We start from the raw sequence: 18,765 nt of genomic DNA, 5'->3' as shown, positions 1-18,765 counted from the left end.
TGAAGTAGAGGCCGATATGGATTTTTTTTAGGGCCAAAACCAATCCTAATTTTTTATTTTACATCCTTTACATCATCTTGGCCGAGGGCCAATACATGCTGCCGATTATTCTGAGATGATATTTGGAGCTCCTCTCCCTCCACATGATTAAAAATGACAACACAAATAACAAACATTACAAATCCCTATTTAACTAAAAGCATAACACTTATTAAATAAATAGGTAAAAAGAGGAAGAGCACAAGCATTTTCCAGCTTCCAGCCGCAGCCTCTCTGCTAGGGGGCAATGTATGGGCTGCACAGGTCCACAGGGTCTACAGCATTACAGGGCCGCCTGTGGATTCTGGGATAAAAACACATACATCGGTGAACACACTCTTGGCATCGGCCATTGCCAGTAAAATATTGGTAAATATTAGTCCGATATATCAGTCAACCTCTAGTTTAAAGCTAAGTCTATACTCCCGTAACAGGACTACACAGAGCCTACTGTATGGGGCTATGGGTGTACACCACTAAAATGCTTGCGGGTGACAAGTCAGTTGAGTTTCATTCAGTACTTTACACAAAGGCAACTGGAACAGAGCGGCTCATGTTGAGTTGAAAATAATAAATGTGGTAAGGTGCCTGCGTAGGGTCTGGAGCTATACGCAAAACAGTTATCATCTTAAGAGCTGATCTGTAAACTCTCATAACCCAAGGACTTGACAAGATTTCTCTGCAAATTGTCAGGATGGATGAATTTAGGGATAAATCTTCCAGTAGTCTCAAGCCAATATTTAAAGTTAAATTTAAGTTTAAATGTTTTTTTTCTTTGTTTCAGTCGTATTTCATACATCTTTACATTTAGAACAGAGAGCCAGCAGGCACACATGTTTGCTATGGACAGCACATAGGCCATCACAGCTGTGTGAGCAGAAGAATTTAGAAATCTGCACCCTGACAGCTAACCTGTTTGAGAGGGTTGTCCCCTCTTTCTCACCCTGGTACTTCCGTCTCTTTCCACTACTACCAATCAAAAATAAAAGCATATGAACCCTGAAAAATTACAGCAGAAAAGAAATCACAACAATCTCTCAATATAGCATAAAAAATAATAATTTATTACCATCAACACTGATTGGATAACCTTTTAAGAAATAGCAAATATTACCTTTTAAGGCATGGGGCAGTTAAATGTGAAAATGTGAGATTAAGCAACATGATTTGATCATCTGTAGACGATAATTTAAATTTTGAACAAGCCTTAATATGTTGTCATTACATTTTTACAAAAGGATTTAAGAAAACAAAACAACACTTGTATTAGATATTAATATTTATTTTTATGTCTTTTTAAATGGTGCTCGAGAGAAGAAGCCCAATCAGAGCATTTCTACATGTGATTATTCAGTAAAAAATGAACACAATTGCAAACTGAATCTAATTGTGCGTCAGTAGGTGCCGTTTCTCCTCAATCTGACCTCTGGAAGTGGCCCTACACCTAGTGTAAGCTGGCTCTATGTTTTTATCCCTCTGTCTGAAGATTTTCCTCTATTACACTTACGACTGAATACCTATCTGCTTATTTTCTCTTTTTATCCCATCTATTCGTCCCCTAAAGGCACCATCCTTCAACAATTTATCCCTCCATCTTCCTCTGCTCTGTCTCTGTGGGGAATGGCCCAGTAATGCCAGACTAATAAATCATTCATGGCGTAGTCCCCCCCCCACCCCCTTCCTCCCGCTCCATCCTGCTATCCTCCTCTCCCTCGCTGCTTTACTGTGGCGGTGACCGCGTCACCACACCCGCAGACTGCAATTCACACACAACAAAAATAAGAGTTAAACAGCTCTCTCCTACGCCAGCTTAGATTGCTGAAAAAGAAGCATCATAAATCAGATGTGGGAGGCAGCATTGCCTGTTACAATACAAACAGATACGTCAAAGTCCAGACAGGTCATAGCCACACCAGACAGATAGAGAGACACATTGAGAACACTATGAGAGAGAAAGAGACACAGTAAGAGAGAGCGAGGAGAGGAGGAAGAGGAGGAGGAGGAGGGGATGACTGTGAGCAAATTAGAGGGATATAACACAGCTGTAGAGTTTTTGTGTAGGATGTGTTTAATAGATAGATGAGCAGTTGGTGTTGAGTGTGTAAAAACCTCTGGTATAACGTGCGAAAGAATAAGCACCCTTCACACTACTGAAATCATGGTGGCATGACCGTTCCATCCCAAATTTACAGCTCTTAAAAAGCAAATCAGCCCTGGGTCTTTTCACAATGAAAGAACTCCTTCATTCCACTTTTATGGGACAATAAGGGCCAAGATGACACATGACAGCTCTCCTGCTGCTCGAGCCTATTTTTCACATTTAGCAGAAAGGGAATAAGGCTGTCAAACCATCATCCTTTTCACTGCTTGTGTTGTACTCACGAGAAAACGGCAGCACCTTCTTTCAGATACGAAGAAAGCAAAGGGTCACCACCAGCCACCAGAACATAACACAAGCTAAAGTAATGGTGCCAGCATGTGCATGACCTGTTAAATTGGCCCCCAGGACCTCCGATGCCCTTAAGTACAGCACCCCCCCATCGGCCCTGCCTACACACAAGATCCCCTTTTGCTCTCTGCAGGGAAACAATTTATTTTGCGGCAACGATGTGCAATTAGTTACTCAAAAATGTGACTTTGAGTAAGCGTGAGAAAACAGCTCATGCATAAAAACAGGCTTAACAGAATGCGGTGCTGGTGGTTAAGACTAGACTCTGCATTACAAACTATCTGTTTAGATGAATGTCTTACATTCAAGGCAACAGTTATTTTCCATTCATTTCACCAGCGCACACAAATAAACTTTGCAGAGATGCAAAACTTTCTACAGATAGGAAATCCATGGAAGCGAAACTAATTATCTTTCTCTTTTTTCTTTTAGATCGATAAAAATCAACAGCAGCCAGCAGCTATGTACACAAGCAGAGACCATTTCTGAAAAGCTCTTTCTTGCTGGTGCATTCAACTAGTACACCTAAAACTGTAAAGACACACTGCCTCCTGACATCTTAGTACACCAAGTGATGAAAACAGAATCTTTATTTCATTAGCGTTGTAAGAATGCTGTGAATCGCTGTGAAACACCTGCTATTTACAATTCTTCATTAAAGCACGCAAAAACAGTGTTATTTTTAAATATCTCAAGTAAGTAGAGAATTAAATTTTAAAAAATTAAATACGAAAACACATGAAGAGTCTATGCGTCAATGCTGGCAATGAGAAGTGGAGCAAGATAGAGTTCATTTCACTGATATAATGCAATGCAGCAGAACAAGCAACATATGAATGATGATCAAAGCTCAGCTGATCCAGTGTTTCAGTCTGAGCACCGTTCACATGAATCACTCAGTCTATCCCCTTACTGTCACCACCCATGTCAAATGTTTCTTATTACCAATAATGTCTTGCCTTGCAAAGCGTTGCACTGTCAGTAAGTGCTGCCTTGATATGTCATCCGCTTCCCCCGCGGTGACACCTAATGAACAAATGTCTTTCCATTACAGTTCATCAGAAAACCTGACTGGACTGATCAAAAATGTGTACGTGTGCATTTTAGACAAACAGTACCATGGTTAACTTGAGATCTTGATCCCCTTAACGTTATGACGGGTTGAACAAAGGATGGCAGTATTTTTTTGAACAAATATGAGCTATGTAGATGAGTTGTATTTGAGCAAATGCTACGTGCTATATGTCTTTGGAAAGCTCTTTTTCTTCTGACTTCATTAATATAACCCATTATAGAGCTGTTTCAACGTCCTGGACGAAGAAGGAGATACGTCGCAATATTTGTATTTTATCAAAAAATACACTTCTTTTTTACGTTGTTTAACCTTTGAACTTTTGACTGATACACCTTTGAACGAATGAGGAGCAAGTATGTGCCGTCACCAGCCTTCAGAAGCCAATGAGAGTCACCGCTGGAAATAAGCTCTTTCCCCATTCAGCCACAGGCCGAGCCAATTGCAGAGAACTTAGCCGATGATTCGCATATCGTGTAGCCAATGAGCCGTTCTAAATGATATGCTACTTCCCCGGTATAGTGTAGTTCAGTGTAGTAGTGCAGTCTGACCCCTTGGTAAAAAATGGGGGCTTCTGTGCATAATTTCAAATGACAAGTAATGCAAGAAATGTGATTTTACTTCACTAACTCTGTATCAGTTACTCTAACAATATAAAATATAATTCCCCTGAGCGTCACCTTTCAGATTATGATTGTATGTTGAAGCATTCAAAAGTTATGGCCTTTTTATTCACAATCTGTCCAAATGGCACAGTTTGGAACGCCTGGTTATACACTTAGAAAAAAGGGTACAATGAACTCAGTTTTGGTCATTTTTATATGCAATTTAAACTGGGAGGAGGTAAGACTTTATTCTCTGATAATCTCATGTTATCTAGTTCACCTGTGTCCTCGGTTTCCTCTGAAGGCATCAGATAACAAAAAAATTTCAGACGAACCCAACAACCTTTTATTTTTAGATAATGCATGAGCTCCAAACTGTTCATGAACAGCATTCAATTTACTTTGTGTAATATGCAGAATTACGCATAATTTAGGAGGGATTATGGCATGAAAACTATGAAGACAATATTAACTGCAGCTCAGAAGTACTCCAAAGCACTGTATCAGTGAATATTCGAATGAAAATACTTGTACTTGGTATGAACAAGAGTGGCTTCAAAAGTCCTTTTCAAATTTCCACCCGAGATATTTTCCTCAAACTAGCCCATGCTTAATACTACCACAAGAGTACAAATATTAGACTTGAGGATGATCCGCTTTAATGGACAACTTTAAGCTTCTGGAAATGTATCTGTCTACCTGTGTTTGAATTTAAAGGCCAACATAACCAGCAAATAAGACAGAAATAGAGAAAACTGTCGAGTTTAGTCGAAGCATGCAGCATGAGAAAAGGAACCTGAGGAAGTTAAATGTAAAAGGGCAACGGGTGCAGTTAAATTTAGAAAAACATATGCTGTGCTGTACCACTAACCCAGTTCCGGATTCATCTGATTCTTAATATGGCGCACTGGTGGGTTGTTGTGTGCTTGTAGGAGTTAAGGGGCTAATTTAACACTTTTCAGGCTTGTGGATACCTAGTGAGACTTGGACCGCTTTTGCTGCACAATCAGGTGCATTTATTTTTGGACACCGATACAATTAGTATTTACCTAAACATATTAAAGTAGTTATATGTTTTTTTAGCCAATGGGATTTCCCCCAATTTGGATATATCCTGAGATATCCTGAGAATCTTCAAATTACTACAATATATTTTGGATAACTGCTAAAATAAATAAAAGTATGCAAACCCAACTGCATACTTGAGGTAACGTGAACAGTGAGTGCAGTAAAAGGCTAAAATCATCATCATCAGTCATACACTCAAATTTTCCCATAATTCCAAGTTATACTGCTGAAGGACCCCTGCTGTTCCTTGGACCCTACTTTGGGAACCACAGATTTACACTATTTGGCAGAGGCTCATTCAGTGACAGTACAGCGGGGCGCTTGTGCGTTTGCCATGGATAGCATGTTCATTTAAGGAGTGAATAATATCCCCCTGCATGTCCAATGAACTGTGGGTTGGGGGGGAATGGACCAGGGGCAGGGGGGTGACGGTAACACAATAGGAGTGTTAGGGAGTGTGGGAACCAATTCTCCGGGGGACAATAGACACTTCCCAGTGGCCACAGCGTGCCCATTCACTATCAGCTGCTGGGCCGGCGTAGCACGGCGCTGAATATGCACCAGCTCAGCACAATGCTGCTTTCTCCCAAACAAGACCAGACTGTTTCCTATCCCAAAGACAACACAGGCCGGCTCTAGCCTATACACAGCCTCACTTTCACATGAGCAGTCTCTTTCTCACTCACTCCATGTCTGCATGTCTCTCTCACTTTCTCTCACTGTCACAGACACAAACAGGGGGTAGCAACAAGGCCAGGGATTGTGGAGATTGCTACTGGGGCTGCCGTGCTGTAACTAGGCCACTGTTTCTCTCTGCCGGAGCTGCTGGTCACTGAGATATTCTGGGCTGAAATGTTATTAGCGTAACCCAGTTTACCCAATACCAGGTGACTGCTGGAAGAGGCACCCCCCCACAGGGACACACACTCTCAAGGACAATGCGCACCAAGATGAGGGAAAGAGGGCGGTGGTGAAGCAGGAGAGAGGTGATGAAGGATGTGATTAGTTACTTATTTCTGCAGTCACAGAAAATCACCTTTAGTAAGGTGTGGCTGGCTTATTTTGTGTTATTTATTTTTCTGATGTGTGTGTGTGTGTGTGTGCCCATGACGTGCTCTAAGTGTGACCCAGACTCCAACCAGTACCCAACCTTTTCTTTTGTGTGCGTGCCCTCTCGTTGCTGTGGCAACAGAGCCTGAGAACCAAAAGGGCAGACCGGGGCTGATGTAGAGAGGAGAGCGGATGAAAAAAGCGTGAGAGTTTTTAAATGTCGCGTTTTGGACATGCACTCACACAAAACTGTGTCTCCCTCACTACAATTGACATTTATTTCCTGCAGACTTATTATTGTCACTGCTTGCCTGAATTGAACCGAACCCACAACCATATTAGTATTAAAAGAAAGGGGTGGATCAATAAATATTTACAACATTTCAGTGTTCTCTTTACATCTTCTTCATGACTGATCTGTGTTTACTCTTACTTTGCTTCATTTAGCGCCAAGGTGCACTGTAACATTTACACTACAATTATTTTCACTTTCCACTATAATTTTTACTCATTTATTCAACATTTTGAAAGCACCTCTCTTTATTGCTACGCTGGTAGTGATAGCATCTCATATTTGGTGTTACCCGTAGTAAAAACACATAATTCACGAAACACTTTGTATTTTCATGTTTCATGCTTTACATTACATAACCTGCCCTCCTGATGCAATCTTGTTTTTGAGGTTTCGAATGAACAGGTACCATTCGTCTGGTCTCCTTTTTGCTGCTGTGACACATTAACTTTCTCAGAATCACTCATCACATTGTGATATTGTTATGGTTTCATTCAGTTTAAATATTTCTTCATCATCACGTTGATGTATTTGTTTCTACATAAGAAAAGTCAAATGTGAGGCCAGGTAATAGCATCAAGGGGCATTGGTCTGAAATACACAGTGATGTAAATGCAGGCTGCAAGTTAGTAGTTTTAAAAAGAAGCTGAATGTCTCATCCCATCACTACCGTTTAATAATATTATAAAAAACTGTGCACGTTGATGTCACGTTCGTTTGATAGAGAGCTAACGAATTAAGATGATCTGATGGCAGGGTTTTAAAAAGGAGCAATGTGGTTAATTAATAAATAAGCTGTATCTTTATTTTGACTGGCTGTTTGGCTCGATCTCTGACTTCTGTATTTATCATTGAACTCTGTTCCTCAGCTGCCTGCAGGGCCCTGTAGGCCTGTAGGCTGCAGCTAAAGCAGATCAAACATGTTAAAATACCATGTCATCTGCTGTTCCGACAAATCTGAGGTGAGCTTTCCTGCTGGACACTAGTTACTTACATCTCCGACCAATGAGGTTGGAGTGAAAATCTTAATAGAATAGTAATTTTTTCCCGTTTTGATGTCTCATTCGGCTAACCGCCTGGCATCCGCGCAGTAATATATGATTTCTCTAATGGCCAGCGTCAACTCCGATGATATTCTGCTTCTGCGATCTGATCTTGGTCTATGTGGATGAAAGTCATTTGCTTAACTCCGCTACAATCGAATTATTTCAACAATCCGAGTGTCGTCTAAAGCATAATGGCTGCCATGTCAAGGACTCCCTGCGCATTTCCTCGCGTCAACACGGTTCCTACCTGCATGGAATCGGCGCTAATTATTTCTCCCAGGAGCCGTCTACCAATCTCGATCGCCAGTTTGGACTTGCCGGTGCCGGTAGCTCCTAAAATCACCACCAAAGACGGGACCATCGCTCTCCGCAAAGCACACTGCACGCCAAGAGTGGAAGCCGCCATGATGCTGTCTGCCCGGCGCCCAGCTGACGAGGCCGCGCATGCGCTGTCGAAGTATAGGATGAGAGGTGGGTTCTGTTGCCGTGCGACGGAAGGCCGTTGCTTTGGCAACGTTTATTGATGGCGATTACGTGAAGATGCGTACGTGTTTGTTTGCGTCTGGTAGGGACAGTTATTTTAACTGAAGCAATTTTAACTTTTAAGCCAATGTGATTACAGTGACACGGTTTAATTTATCAACGCATCTGGCCCAATGCAGTCCAAGTGAACTGGATCGGTTGTTATCGCGGATTATGGTCGCCTTGCTGTCCTATTTGTGTACTGATGAGATTGCTGTTTACGTCCACGATGTCTGCGAAGTGGTTTTCAGTTGGCATTGTTTCTATGGAAACCGTTGGAGCTCTGCAATAACGAGAAGATGCTTGTTGCTATGGTTAAGATGCCAGGATGGGTTGCCTTGGAAACTACTGAGAACAAAATGCGAATGGGGAGAGGGAAATGTACTGTATGTTCACTCATACAAGTGGTTTTCATAGACAGTGTGTAATGTGTATTATAATGACATTCTGATCCAGGTCTGAGATATCGGAGATAATCAAGTGATGTCCGACAGACTCACCAGCCACTTTATTAGGTCTACAAGTATTTTGAATACACTAAATCTTTATAAGGTTATCGTTTTAAATAACAGAGCGTTATTTAACTGTGTTATTATTTTGGAGGTTGTAGTTTGGAGTACTATTGAACTGTTGTGCCAACACATTTTTATTATTGTGGCAACCCCATTGTAGTCAGCAAGCTGGGTTAAATAACAGAAACACATTTGTGTTTAATTCAATCCATTTCAACAGCACCACAAACTACATCCTCCAAAAGGACCACATAGTTGAACTGGCACCCCTTTGACACCGTTTCAGCATAAACTGAACATCAGAATAGTCACAAAAAAGGCATTTAGTGCAGAAGCACATTTGCTTTCACATGTATACCTAATGAAGTGGATAGGGGTGTGTGTATACATTTATAGCTAGAAGGTAATTGTTATGAGCAAAAGAGACACACGAGTCATTTCTGATGTCAAACCATGAGATTTATTCATTTTAATCCGACTTACTCTTCATATATAGAGGCTTATGAGGTAAAGGAAAAAAAGTGCTGAGACAAGGCTCCAAATATCACCATAGTTGAACTCCCAAAGTAAGCAAAATCCACTGCTACTGTAACTGTGCCACAGCAGAAACCAGTGACCAATACAACTCAAAAAATAAAAATAAAATAAAATAAAATGAAAGCTTACACAAACCACTGTGATGGGTGCACCTTGAGGAAAATATAAATCCAGTCAGGCTAACTGGTGGTTAGTGCTGAATAAATTAGCATTTCTGAACGAGGAATAAGAGATGTGAATGACTTCTTCCTCTTCAATCAGTTTCATCATAAATTGTCTGATCTCTTACTCATCTGAAGCAGCCTCTGAGTTTATGTTATATATACAGCATGGCATAGTGGGGGGGATGGATTTTTCTTACAGTCTATAAGACTACAATCAATGTGGATTTTCCTGAGAGCTGGTAAAGCCAGGCATGCTACTCGTCATTTACAGTACTAGATCCAGGGCTACAGTGTTCTGTTGCATGGCTTATGGGACAATAGGGAGCACCAGACTTGCAAAAGAGGGAAAAAAGATGCAGAGAGAAAGCAGTAACATTAAGGTCACTAAAGGCTATACACAGCCAGAAGTTTAATCACTAGATCCTCTTAAGTCCCCACCCCCTCCACTCCACCCTGGCCAGGTTTAAGAGAGTGCTACCATGATTGGATTGGATACAGGAGCATTCGGGTGCTTTCCCGTCCAGAGAGAGAAAGCAGACTGCACATGCCAATTATCAGCACATAACCACCAATAAAGCCTTGAGCGCTACAATAACAAAAACAGTCATTAGCTCACACTAAAACACAAATCGGTAGGAAAATATAGTATAAAACCTTTGTCAACTCTCAACTTGTACAAATAAACTTCAGGAAAAGAAAAGTATCGAACAGGTAGGCTTTGCAAAATGAAAAACCCAAAAACAAGTGGACATAAAACAAACAATTGTGACAAAGTGGCTAGTGTGATCAATGTTCAAAGTGTTTTATTTTGACTCTTTTTCATAATCATTTTATTAACAAAAATAGAAGCTTTGAGTTATCATTGAAAAGCCAGCAAGCTTGGCCCGGCTTACGACATAGGGCCGAACAAAAACTAGGAGGAGCATAGTAGACAGCTCTGGTTTTGTTTCGAAAGGGACTGTACAATAAGGGTTCTATATACATAACATCCAACTGGATAGTCTACATTTAAAGGCTTCTAAAGGCATTACATCGAATGCATTGAAAAAAAAATATATATATCAGACAGCAAGATGAAAGTCACACACAGTTGGAACGCCATGGGCTTCACGTCCAAGCAAAAGAATTTGCAGATTTAACTTAAGCCGTTACTTTAGATAATTAACTCAAGTCGACATTCATCTTTTGGCTGTTCTCCATGGCACAACAAGAATAAACATTTAACATTTGAGTAGTGTTTTATTTTTTTGCAGATCAAGACCGTGTGAATTTCAAACAGTGTTTGCACGGAAACATAATTTTTATTTTCTCTGTGTGACACTACAAATTGGACTGTTACTGCAGTGACAGTGCTGTCGCCGGGCATTTCTGGTGCAGTAAGAAAATGTTCAGGTTACGGGTGGAACCTGCAGCCACAGATGACAGTACCCATCTACGTCAGACATGCCGATTAACATTGTATCCTCACATTGCTGTCCCAAATCTCAGGCTTGAATGAAGGTGGAAACTTGTGACTGTTGATGAGCAAAGAAAAGAACAAACCAGGATGATGTTATGGAGAATGAGAGAAAGGGATCAGGAAAAAGGCTCAACTTGAAATGTACTAGCTGTGTGCCAAGACCTAAGAAGCATAAGACCATGAAAGAGATTAAATTTGCAGTGGGATCTACAAAAGAAACTTCAGCAGAGACAACGCAGCTGTGAAAGCACAAGTCTTGTTACAATCAAGGAGATGTCTGAGCAGTGAAGCAGCTAACAGCACAGTTGTAGCAGTTTATCAAATAAACACTGCTGCGTTCACAGCGGGCCCTCCTGCAGCCAGCGACACTTTTAAATATTTTTCACAAGGGGAGAGATGACAGTTTGACAAACCTATACGGAGTGACCATGGACATATTAATCTGCCCGTAAGAGGCCCCATAGGATCAGTCCCTAGCTTGCTGTCCTGACAGCTTGCAGCATTGTCAATCACCCAGAAGCTAATGTGCAAACCACAAAAAAAAAAAAAAAACAAAACAAAAAGAAAACCAACCCGCATTATTCCAACGTGACCAACTCAAAGTGAACATTAGTGTCTTTTCTCCTTCATGTAGTCCCATTCAGTACTGTGAGTGTAAGGTGACCACCAATCCCGTTCAAGATCGTTTGAGCTGTGCCAGCCTCTGCAGCAGCAGCAGCTGCCTGGCTTTCAGCTGCTTCCTCTCCTGAGCCTTCTGCCTCTCGCTGGTGTGCAGCTGCTGCAGGTACTCCGTGGCTCGAGTCAGGATGGCCACCTTAGGGGTTTTGGGGCAGTCTGCTAAGCCCGGGATCTCGTCCCGCAGCGACAGGAAACGTGAGCGCAGGTCATTTCGCCGCTTGCGCTCGAGGAAGTTGTGTGCCTTGCGTTTGTCTGTGTCCTCACAGTCGGAGGACTGTGGGCTAGAGAGGTGGGAGAAGGAGTGAGGCTTTGAGGGTGAGCTTTGGGAATGGGAAGAGGAAGAAGATGGAGGCGATGAAGGCGACATGGAGGAGGTAGGAGAGGAGGCGCTGAAATTAGGTGACTCCGACCTGGCCCCTGCCACTGTCAGGGTAGACTTCCTGCTGTCTAAGTTCAGAGGGGCGTGGCCGGGGCGGGGCTGGTGGTAATGAGAGTTTTGGTGAGGCTGGGTCACCTGTGTCAGGGCCTCTTGCCGAACTCTCTTGCGGGGCGGCTCGGGTGGCGAGGGCAGAGTGTCTGGAGATGGGGCAGCATAGTTGTGCTGCTGTTGGTGGATGGAAATGTGGAAACGCTTCATTCCAGGATCAAGAGGGTCAGCTCGCACCGTGATGGTCACTGGTTTACGGGTGTTCACCAGCCGCCGAGGTTTACGCTGCTGCTTGTGTTCTACCGTCACCACGTCGATCTCCTCTTCATCCTCATCTTTGTCATCTCCATCATCTGAAAGGGGGAGGAAAAAAAAAATCAGACATCCCATAAATAAAATGTTTCTACAAAAAGACGGCTGAGGTGAGACACTCGCTCTAGCCCCCTGCCTCCTTAAACCAATTAAAAGCTTCTGTTAACAAAAAATAAATCAACTTCACACACTCTCTCTTGCACACTACAGGACACACACTCTCACTAATGCTCTGAATCATCACTGCATTAGATCAGCTCCCTCTGTGAAAATTCCCCCTCTTCATTCATGTGGACAGAGCAAGGATCAGAGGGAGAGACAAGTCAGGCTGATCGGCATTCTTCAGCTTGTTATAACGAGCCAGCTAAAATTCACCACTGCAACTATCTAAAACCCTTCACTGCTCCATTTACTAGAATGGAAACTAAGCACTCACCACAAGGAAAGGTCTTATCGGCTCGATTTCCACAACCTAACTAGACTCTAGGGAGATCTCCTATTCTCTTGGAAATTGAAACATACTTTTAAAGTAATTGCACTTGTGCAGATTTGACCTAATGTAGTAATCTCTATATGAATATCATGGTAAAGAGGGGTTGGACAAAGAGCTCTGCAGAGAGGAGGTTCCTGGCCATTATTCTCAACAAGCATTCATACCACAAAAGATGACAGCTCACATTACAAGGCATCCAGGATAAATTCTCTCAAGTAACCCTATAATGGCTCGTTATTGTCGCTCAGGCGCACATTTATTCCTTATAACCGCTCAGTCCACTCTTGGAACACATTATCCCCTGAAACGGTGTGAAATAACCGCTCATACTGATGTCAAAGAATTCTGCCTGCCCAGCCGACCTTTTAAATGGCTAATCCCACTCTATTCACAGCCCTGGCTGGCTCGGACAAAATCCACCCACTGACACAATTGGCGCTGCAGCCTGTTGAGTGGTGGAATGCAGCAACAAGTTCCCTTTGTGACATTCCACACACCATTATGCATGGTCCAAGCTCAACATCACATGGCAGCCTACATACCAAACTCAGTCATATGGGTTCAGGGAGTGGAAAAGGAGGAAAAAATATGGTCTCCAGTAAGGGCAAATTTAGACCAGACATAATAACTACAAAGAGGGATGATTTCCCTCCTCTCCCCTCCTTTCCCCTCCTTTCCCTACTCGTTACATAAAGTTCCAATAAGGGGTACTCTTTATTGAATTCATGTCAAATCCGAGCTGGGGAGCATGGAGAGGATATTGTTATCATAAGTCAGGCTGGAGGAGCAGGGAGAGGTTGCAGCTGGTCTGCTGGAGCCCTGCCAAGCAGCAGATGTTTCAATGGGCGTGTCGCTCTCTGGGCTCAAGCATGTGTTGCATGCACCAAGGTAACGCAATGCAGTCATGTGCCATGCCAACCATTATGGCTAGATAAGTGATAACCAGAGGACACCATTTCCTGAATGAGGAAAATAGACCCTAGGTCACATGCGGGAAAGAAAATTGATTACAATTTTGTCTAGAATTGGTCTCTTTTTACTTTTAAATTACAGGAACTTGATGGAAAACCACGAGAAAAATGACACCGAGGCGTGATTATGGTCTTATGATCACTCCAGTACAAAATGCAGAAACACAAGGCTCACTTCAGCACAAGTCGACTAGTTCCATATTTGTGTAAAAAAAATAATAATAAAAAAAGAAAACATCCATGTCATATTTCATGGTACTGACCTGAAGAGTCGGTGTGTGACTCTGAACCAGAGGACACTTGTTTCTTGCATCCGGCGTTAAGCGGGAAAGTGAGCACCGCACCCGGGTCCACACAGTCCGCCGCCAAGCCGCTTAGGGCTGGCGTGTCGGCGGGGGCACCCTGCATCCTCCCCGGGGACGTTAAGGTGGACCCCGCAGCGACTTTGGCGGCCGCCGCCGTCCCGGGACAGGGAGCGCAGCGCTCCCCAACAACTCTCTCCAGCTGCTGTCCGGCAGAGAATCCGCTCCACATGCAGTCCTGGATGATGATGGAGCTCAGGTTCCCGAAGGAGTCACTGCTCGAGGCCAGCTTGCAGGGCAGCTCCTGCTGTTGTTGTTCATCCTCCTGCCCCAAGAACTGAGAGACCCACTCCAGCTTGTCCCCGAGGGACGGGCATAACAGTTCGACCCTGCCCGACCCTTCCACTGCCCGGATAGGGGACATGGGCGGGGTCGGTACTAGCTCGAATTTCTTCCATATGTCCTCGCTGGGCGCAGTGGATTTGAAGAAATCCTCGTCCGGGTCGTGGTCGTCGTAGAAATAATGTTGGTAGTGGTCGAGGTGGTCCATGTCCCAGTTTTCATAACGAGGCGCGGTGGAGCTTATGCCCGGCATGGGGGCTGCAGGCATGGAGGGGGGTGAATCACTCCCTGTCTGCAGAGACATACACAGCCAACAGTTGTATTAAGACGGAGCCTCATTCTAACCGAAAATAATCACACCGCTGTCTGTAGACATGTTGCCCTCGGAGGGAGAATGGCTCGTTTTTGTGGCCGTGCGTTATGCAGCCACTTTGCATGCACCAGTCCACCGGATAGCCTAATTATGGCCTACAGTTTGTTCAATGAGAAATAGACACTGACTAAAGGTGGAACAGCTCAGCTACTGACTAAGGCCAGAACCTTGCTAGATAATTAGGATGGAACCTTCATAATAAATAAAGTCAGTCATCGAAAGCTTTTCCACACGTAAAAAAGTAAAAAAAAAAAATAAATAAAAAATCGTCTGCTTACATGCTGCAAGGTTAAAAAAAACTTCTGTGTTGCTGCTGAGAAGTTCAAGTTTCGCAACAGTGTTCATTGCATAACACTGTTTTAATAGTATACTGTCAGGGGGAGACAGAGAGGGGGAGAAAGGGGGGGCCGAATGACTGCTCAGCAGAAAATAGAGTGATTAAATTGAAATAGATTGATTTTTTAGACAGGTAGCGCTCCTCTCTACCACTGAACCTGTTCAGAAGGGGAATCACATTCAAAGTAGTTCATTTGCTCCTCCTGGGCTTAGCTCCTTATCAAGCTCAAAGAATTCAGCTGCGACTAAAAAGCGCCGATCAAGTTAATTGAGAAACAGGCGCGCCCGAGAGCTGCAAACTTAAATAAATAACAACAAAGGCGCTTCAGTTATTGTCAGAAACAGCCATCCATGCGCTCTTATCCTGGCATCGCCTCAAGACAAGTTTATAAAAGCGAGTCTCACCTGGTGTTGAGAGTGAGAAGTCTGCCCGCTGCTTCATAGATCCACTGTGAGCGATTTAAGTGTCCAAAAAAAAAAAAAAAAAAAATCAGCTGCTGGAACAGTGGGTCAAATGCGAGCTATATCCGTTTATCCCCCGGATGTCTTGTTTTTATTTTTCTCCGGGTGGCAAACGCACACAGGTGCGAACGAGTCTGTTTTGGTCGTAGTCCCAACGCTCGAAGGGCTGGATAGGCGTTTGGCTGTGGACCCTTCTTTGCAGGCACTATATGATCCGCGGGGAAAGAGGGCTGGCTATTATGCATAAAAGGCGGATCGTAGTAGGAGAGCCACGCCTGTTCTTTAAAGGTGCAGCACACTCAAAAACACGCGCGGCGCTTTTGCTGAAGGAACCTGGCTCAGAGGAGGCGTTATTTGACACTGATTTCATAAGGTGACATGGCGCTGCTTTTGCAATGACTATGCAAAGATAACACGAACGTTTGTGCGATAGTAAACACGAGTTGTGTAAGTGCACGAGCATCTTTGCATAATCATAATCGCGCTGCATAAGGGGCTGTAAGACATTCTTCACAAAAGTGAAAGACTTATCAATGTATGTGTGTGTGTGTGTGTGTGTGTGTGTGTGTGTGTGTGTGTGTGTGTGTGATAGTCACAGTAATTTCATGGTGACATATGGCTCCAGTATCTGGTGTCACCCATGCATCACACAGTCTCAGTAATCAATATCAAGCTCATGATGTAAAGCCCTCTGTGTCTGCCATGTTGTGTGTGTGTCCTCAACAGCTGCACACACACACACACACACACACACACACCTGCTGACACTTGTTTCATTTTTTGAGGCGTAAAACGGAAACTTTGGGATGCTTTGCTCTGGAGGACTGCAATGATTGAGAAACATCCTCCCTATAACTGCCCCTCTGAAGTTTCCCCTCCAGCTTAGTGGCGAAGCAGACAGCGTGAAATCCTCGTCTGTCCACCTCATCTTCCCATCAAACTCAGACAGCCCCTCCCTTCTCTAACTGCATCTTCTGTCAATCATCCTCTTTTCTTCTCTCCTCATTTTTTCTCTTGCCCCCTTTCTCCTAACTCCCTCCCAACCCCCTCTTGCGCTTTTATCCCCAGTCACCCCTGATCAAAAAGATCTTGACCCTACATGAAGGGGAGACTTTAGAGGGTTATATCCACTCTTTCCCAGGAGACACGCTACAAAGAAACTGAACTAACAGACTGGAGAAACAGAAGAGGCAATCTTTCAGTTTCTCCGCCTGAATCTCTCTCTCTCTCTCTCACTCTGCCAATCTTAATCCCGGTCTCTCTTTCTCCTGCTGCTTTCATCTCATTCCTCTCATTTTTCTGCTTTGTTTCATACTTACTAAATGCTTAATATGCCCCTCTCTTTGAATTAATCATTCAACATGAGTAAGTGCAAGAGCCGACTCCCTTCAATGTACGAAAAGATGCCTAGATTTAAGATAAATAAATTAATGATTTTAATGAATGTTAACAGTTGTATTGTTTCATGTACAGAGAAAATACCTGTGTTATTAATGACAATACTTCTTGACAACCTCCTGACGCTCAATGACACTTGGCCAATGTTGGGCCGTCGATTTTCGCTTGTGACCATAGTTTTCTGGGTGCAGTTCAAACCGCTGCCACTAGTTGGGCAACTGTGAAATTTCAACCAATTAAACACATTGTACAGTGGAGCCCATCATTGAGAGACATCGATCTGATGGGCTTTTCATCCGAGCAAGCCAGCACCAGGAGAGAAACAGAAGCAAATACTGAAAAAAGAGAGCACCTCTCATTTTTTAGTGAATAACCTGAGGACTATCTGATTACCTTGATTCAAGAGAAGTTAACTTTGCACAAAGGATTGTACACACATTTTTCATTCAGTACACATGTAAAACCTCCTCAGTTCATGTTGAAGCAGTGTCAGAAAGATGGTTATTCCACTGTGTGGTAATTTTGGAGGATGTAGGACACAAAAGTGTTCCTGTTGTTTAGCCTTGTCCACTGACTAAAATGGGCCAAATTGTGTCGGTGCAATACAAAACAATTTAATAGTGCTACAAACCACAACCTTGAAAACACAGTTGAATTATTAGAATGCATCCGTTTTCACTTGGGTACCTAACTGAGTGGTGGTTGCTTTTCCAGATTCTTTTGTGTATGAAGAATATAGACTACTGCCATCTGCTGTAAAGAAAGGTAATTTCTTTCATGCTGGCGTAGAATGTACATGCTAGTTGGTCGTAGACTTTTTGGTGCATTGAAATGCCCCCTTTTGTCCAGACACAGTCAGACTTTGTTGCTGCCAGTTCTTATACATATACATACATATATAGGCAGATGTGAAAAAAGGCTATAAACTAAGAATGCTTTCAAAAATGGAATTTAAATTTACTTTCATCAATTAAAAAAAAAGGGAATAAACAGAGGAGAAATCTAAATCAAATCGATACCTGGTCACACCAGGATGCTTTTCCTCTTGGCAAAGAGAGCATCAGTTCTTCTAGGTTCACTTGCACACAGTTTCTGAAACAAACATCTAGGAAAACTAACCACTTCTGTGAATGTAGGCTTCCTCAAATCCTTCTGTCTCTTCATGTTATCCCAGACACACTCCATGGCGTTAAGATCAGGGCTCTGTGGAGGCCATGCCATCACTTCCAGGACTTCGTGTTCTTCTTCATGCTGGGGATAGTTTTTAATGACCTTGGCTGGATGTTTGGGGTCTTCGTCATGCCACGGAATACATTTGGAGCCAAATGCATTCCTCTCAGATGGTATTGCATGATGGATAAGGCATGATAGTGTTGATATGCAGTTTACATATTAATATATATAAATACAATACTAGTACACAACAGCTAAAACCAAAAATGTGTGATCAGACTACATTGTTATTGTCTTGTTATCAAAGTGTCTCTGTTTAAGAAACTGTCTCCCATAAGGAGCCACCGCACAGGTTATGATGGGAGAGAAGAAAGGTGTCAGGTGACAGTTATGTTGCTGCAATGTTTGAATAACTAAGTTGATTTCACACTCTCTCTATAATCTCTATAATTAACTTTTATTTAATGTTATGTGGCGCTGATACACCAGGTAAAATTCCTGTATACACTGTACATTTGGACAATAAAGAGATTCTGATTCTGAGGTATGGGTGAATGGATGGAACAAGAAAACATTTGATTTTAACACTAGAAGACCCCCCCCCCCCCACACACACACACACACACACACACAATTCAAAAACGTTTAGATCTTTACCGTGACATGAAACATGAACTTCTTCT

The 18,765-nt window shown here is 42.9% G+C and overlaps 2 protein-coding genes across 5 annotated transcripts in view; both read right to left on the bottom strand.

Annotated features, from left to right (window-relative positions):
* The window catches only part of trit1 (tRNA isopentenyltransferase 1), a 33,948-nt gene extending 25,889 nt beyond the window's left edge, over nt 1-8,059 (bottom strand). For 2 of the 4 annotated variants that reach the window (XM_047605628.1, XM_047605629.1), the window contains exon 1: nt 7,869-8,059. In XM_047605628.1, the coding sequence (XP_047461584.1) occupies nt 7,869-8,027 (159 nt within the window). In that variant the 5' untranslated portion in view covers nt 8,028-8,059. The remainder of the gene's footprint in view (nt 1-7,868) is intronic. The other 2 variants (XM_047605633.1, XM_047605631.1) reach the window with 2 other exon arrangements.
* Nucleotides 8,060-9,096: 1,037 nt separating this feature from the next.
* myclb (MYCL proto-oncogene, bHLH transcription factor b) lies at nt 9,097-15,710 on the bottom strand. Its single transcript, XM_047605579.1, has 3 exons — nt 15,455-15,710; nt 13,960-14,632; nt 9,097-12,273 (listed from the first exon to the last, which is right to left on the bottom strand). Exons 2-3 carry the CDS (start codon nt 14,606-14,608, stop codon nt 11,492-11,494), a joined length of 1,431 nt encoding a protein of 476 aa, XP_047461535.1. The 5' UTR covers nt 14,609-14,632; nt 15,455-15,710; the 3' UTR covers nt 9,097-11,491.
* Nucleotides 15,711-18,765: the final 3,055 nt, after the last annotated feature.

Source organism: Mugil cephalus, chromosome 14, assembly GCF_022458985.1.
Source record: "Mugil cephalus isolate CIBA_MC_2020 chromosome 14, CIBA_Mcephalus_1.1, whole genome shotgun sequence".
In the NCBI taxonomy this organism is placed as follows: Eukaryota; Metazoa; Chordata; class Actinopteri; order Mugiliformes; family Mugilidae; genus Mugil; species Mugil cephalus.
This window is presented reverse-complemented; position numbering and strand designations above follow the sequence as displayed.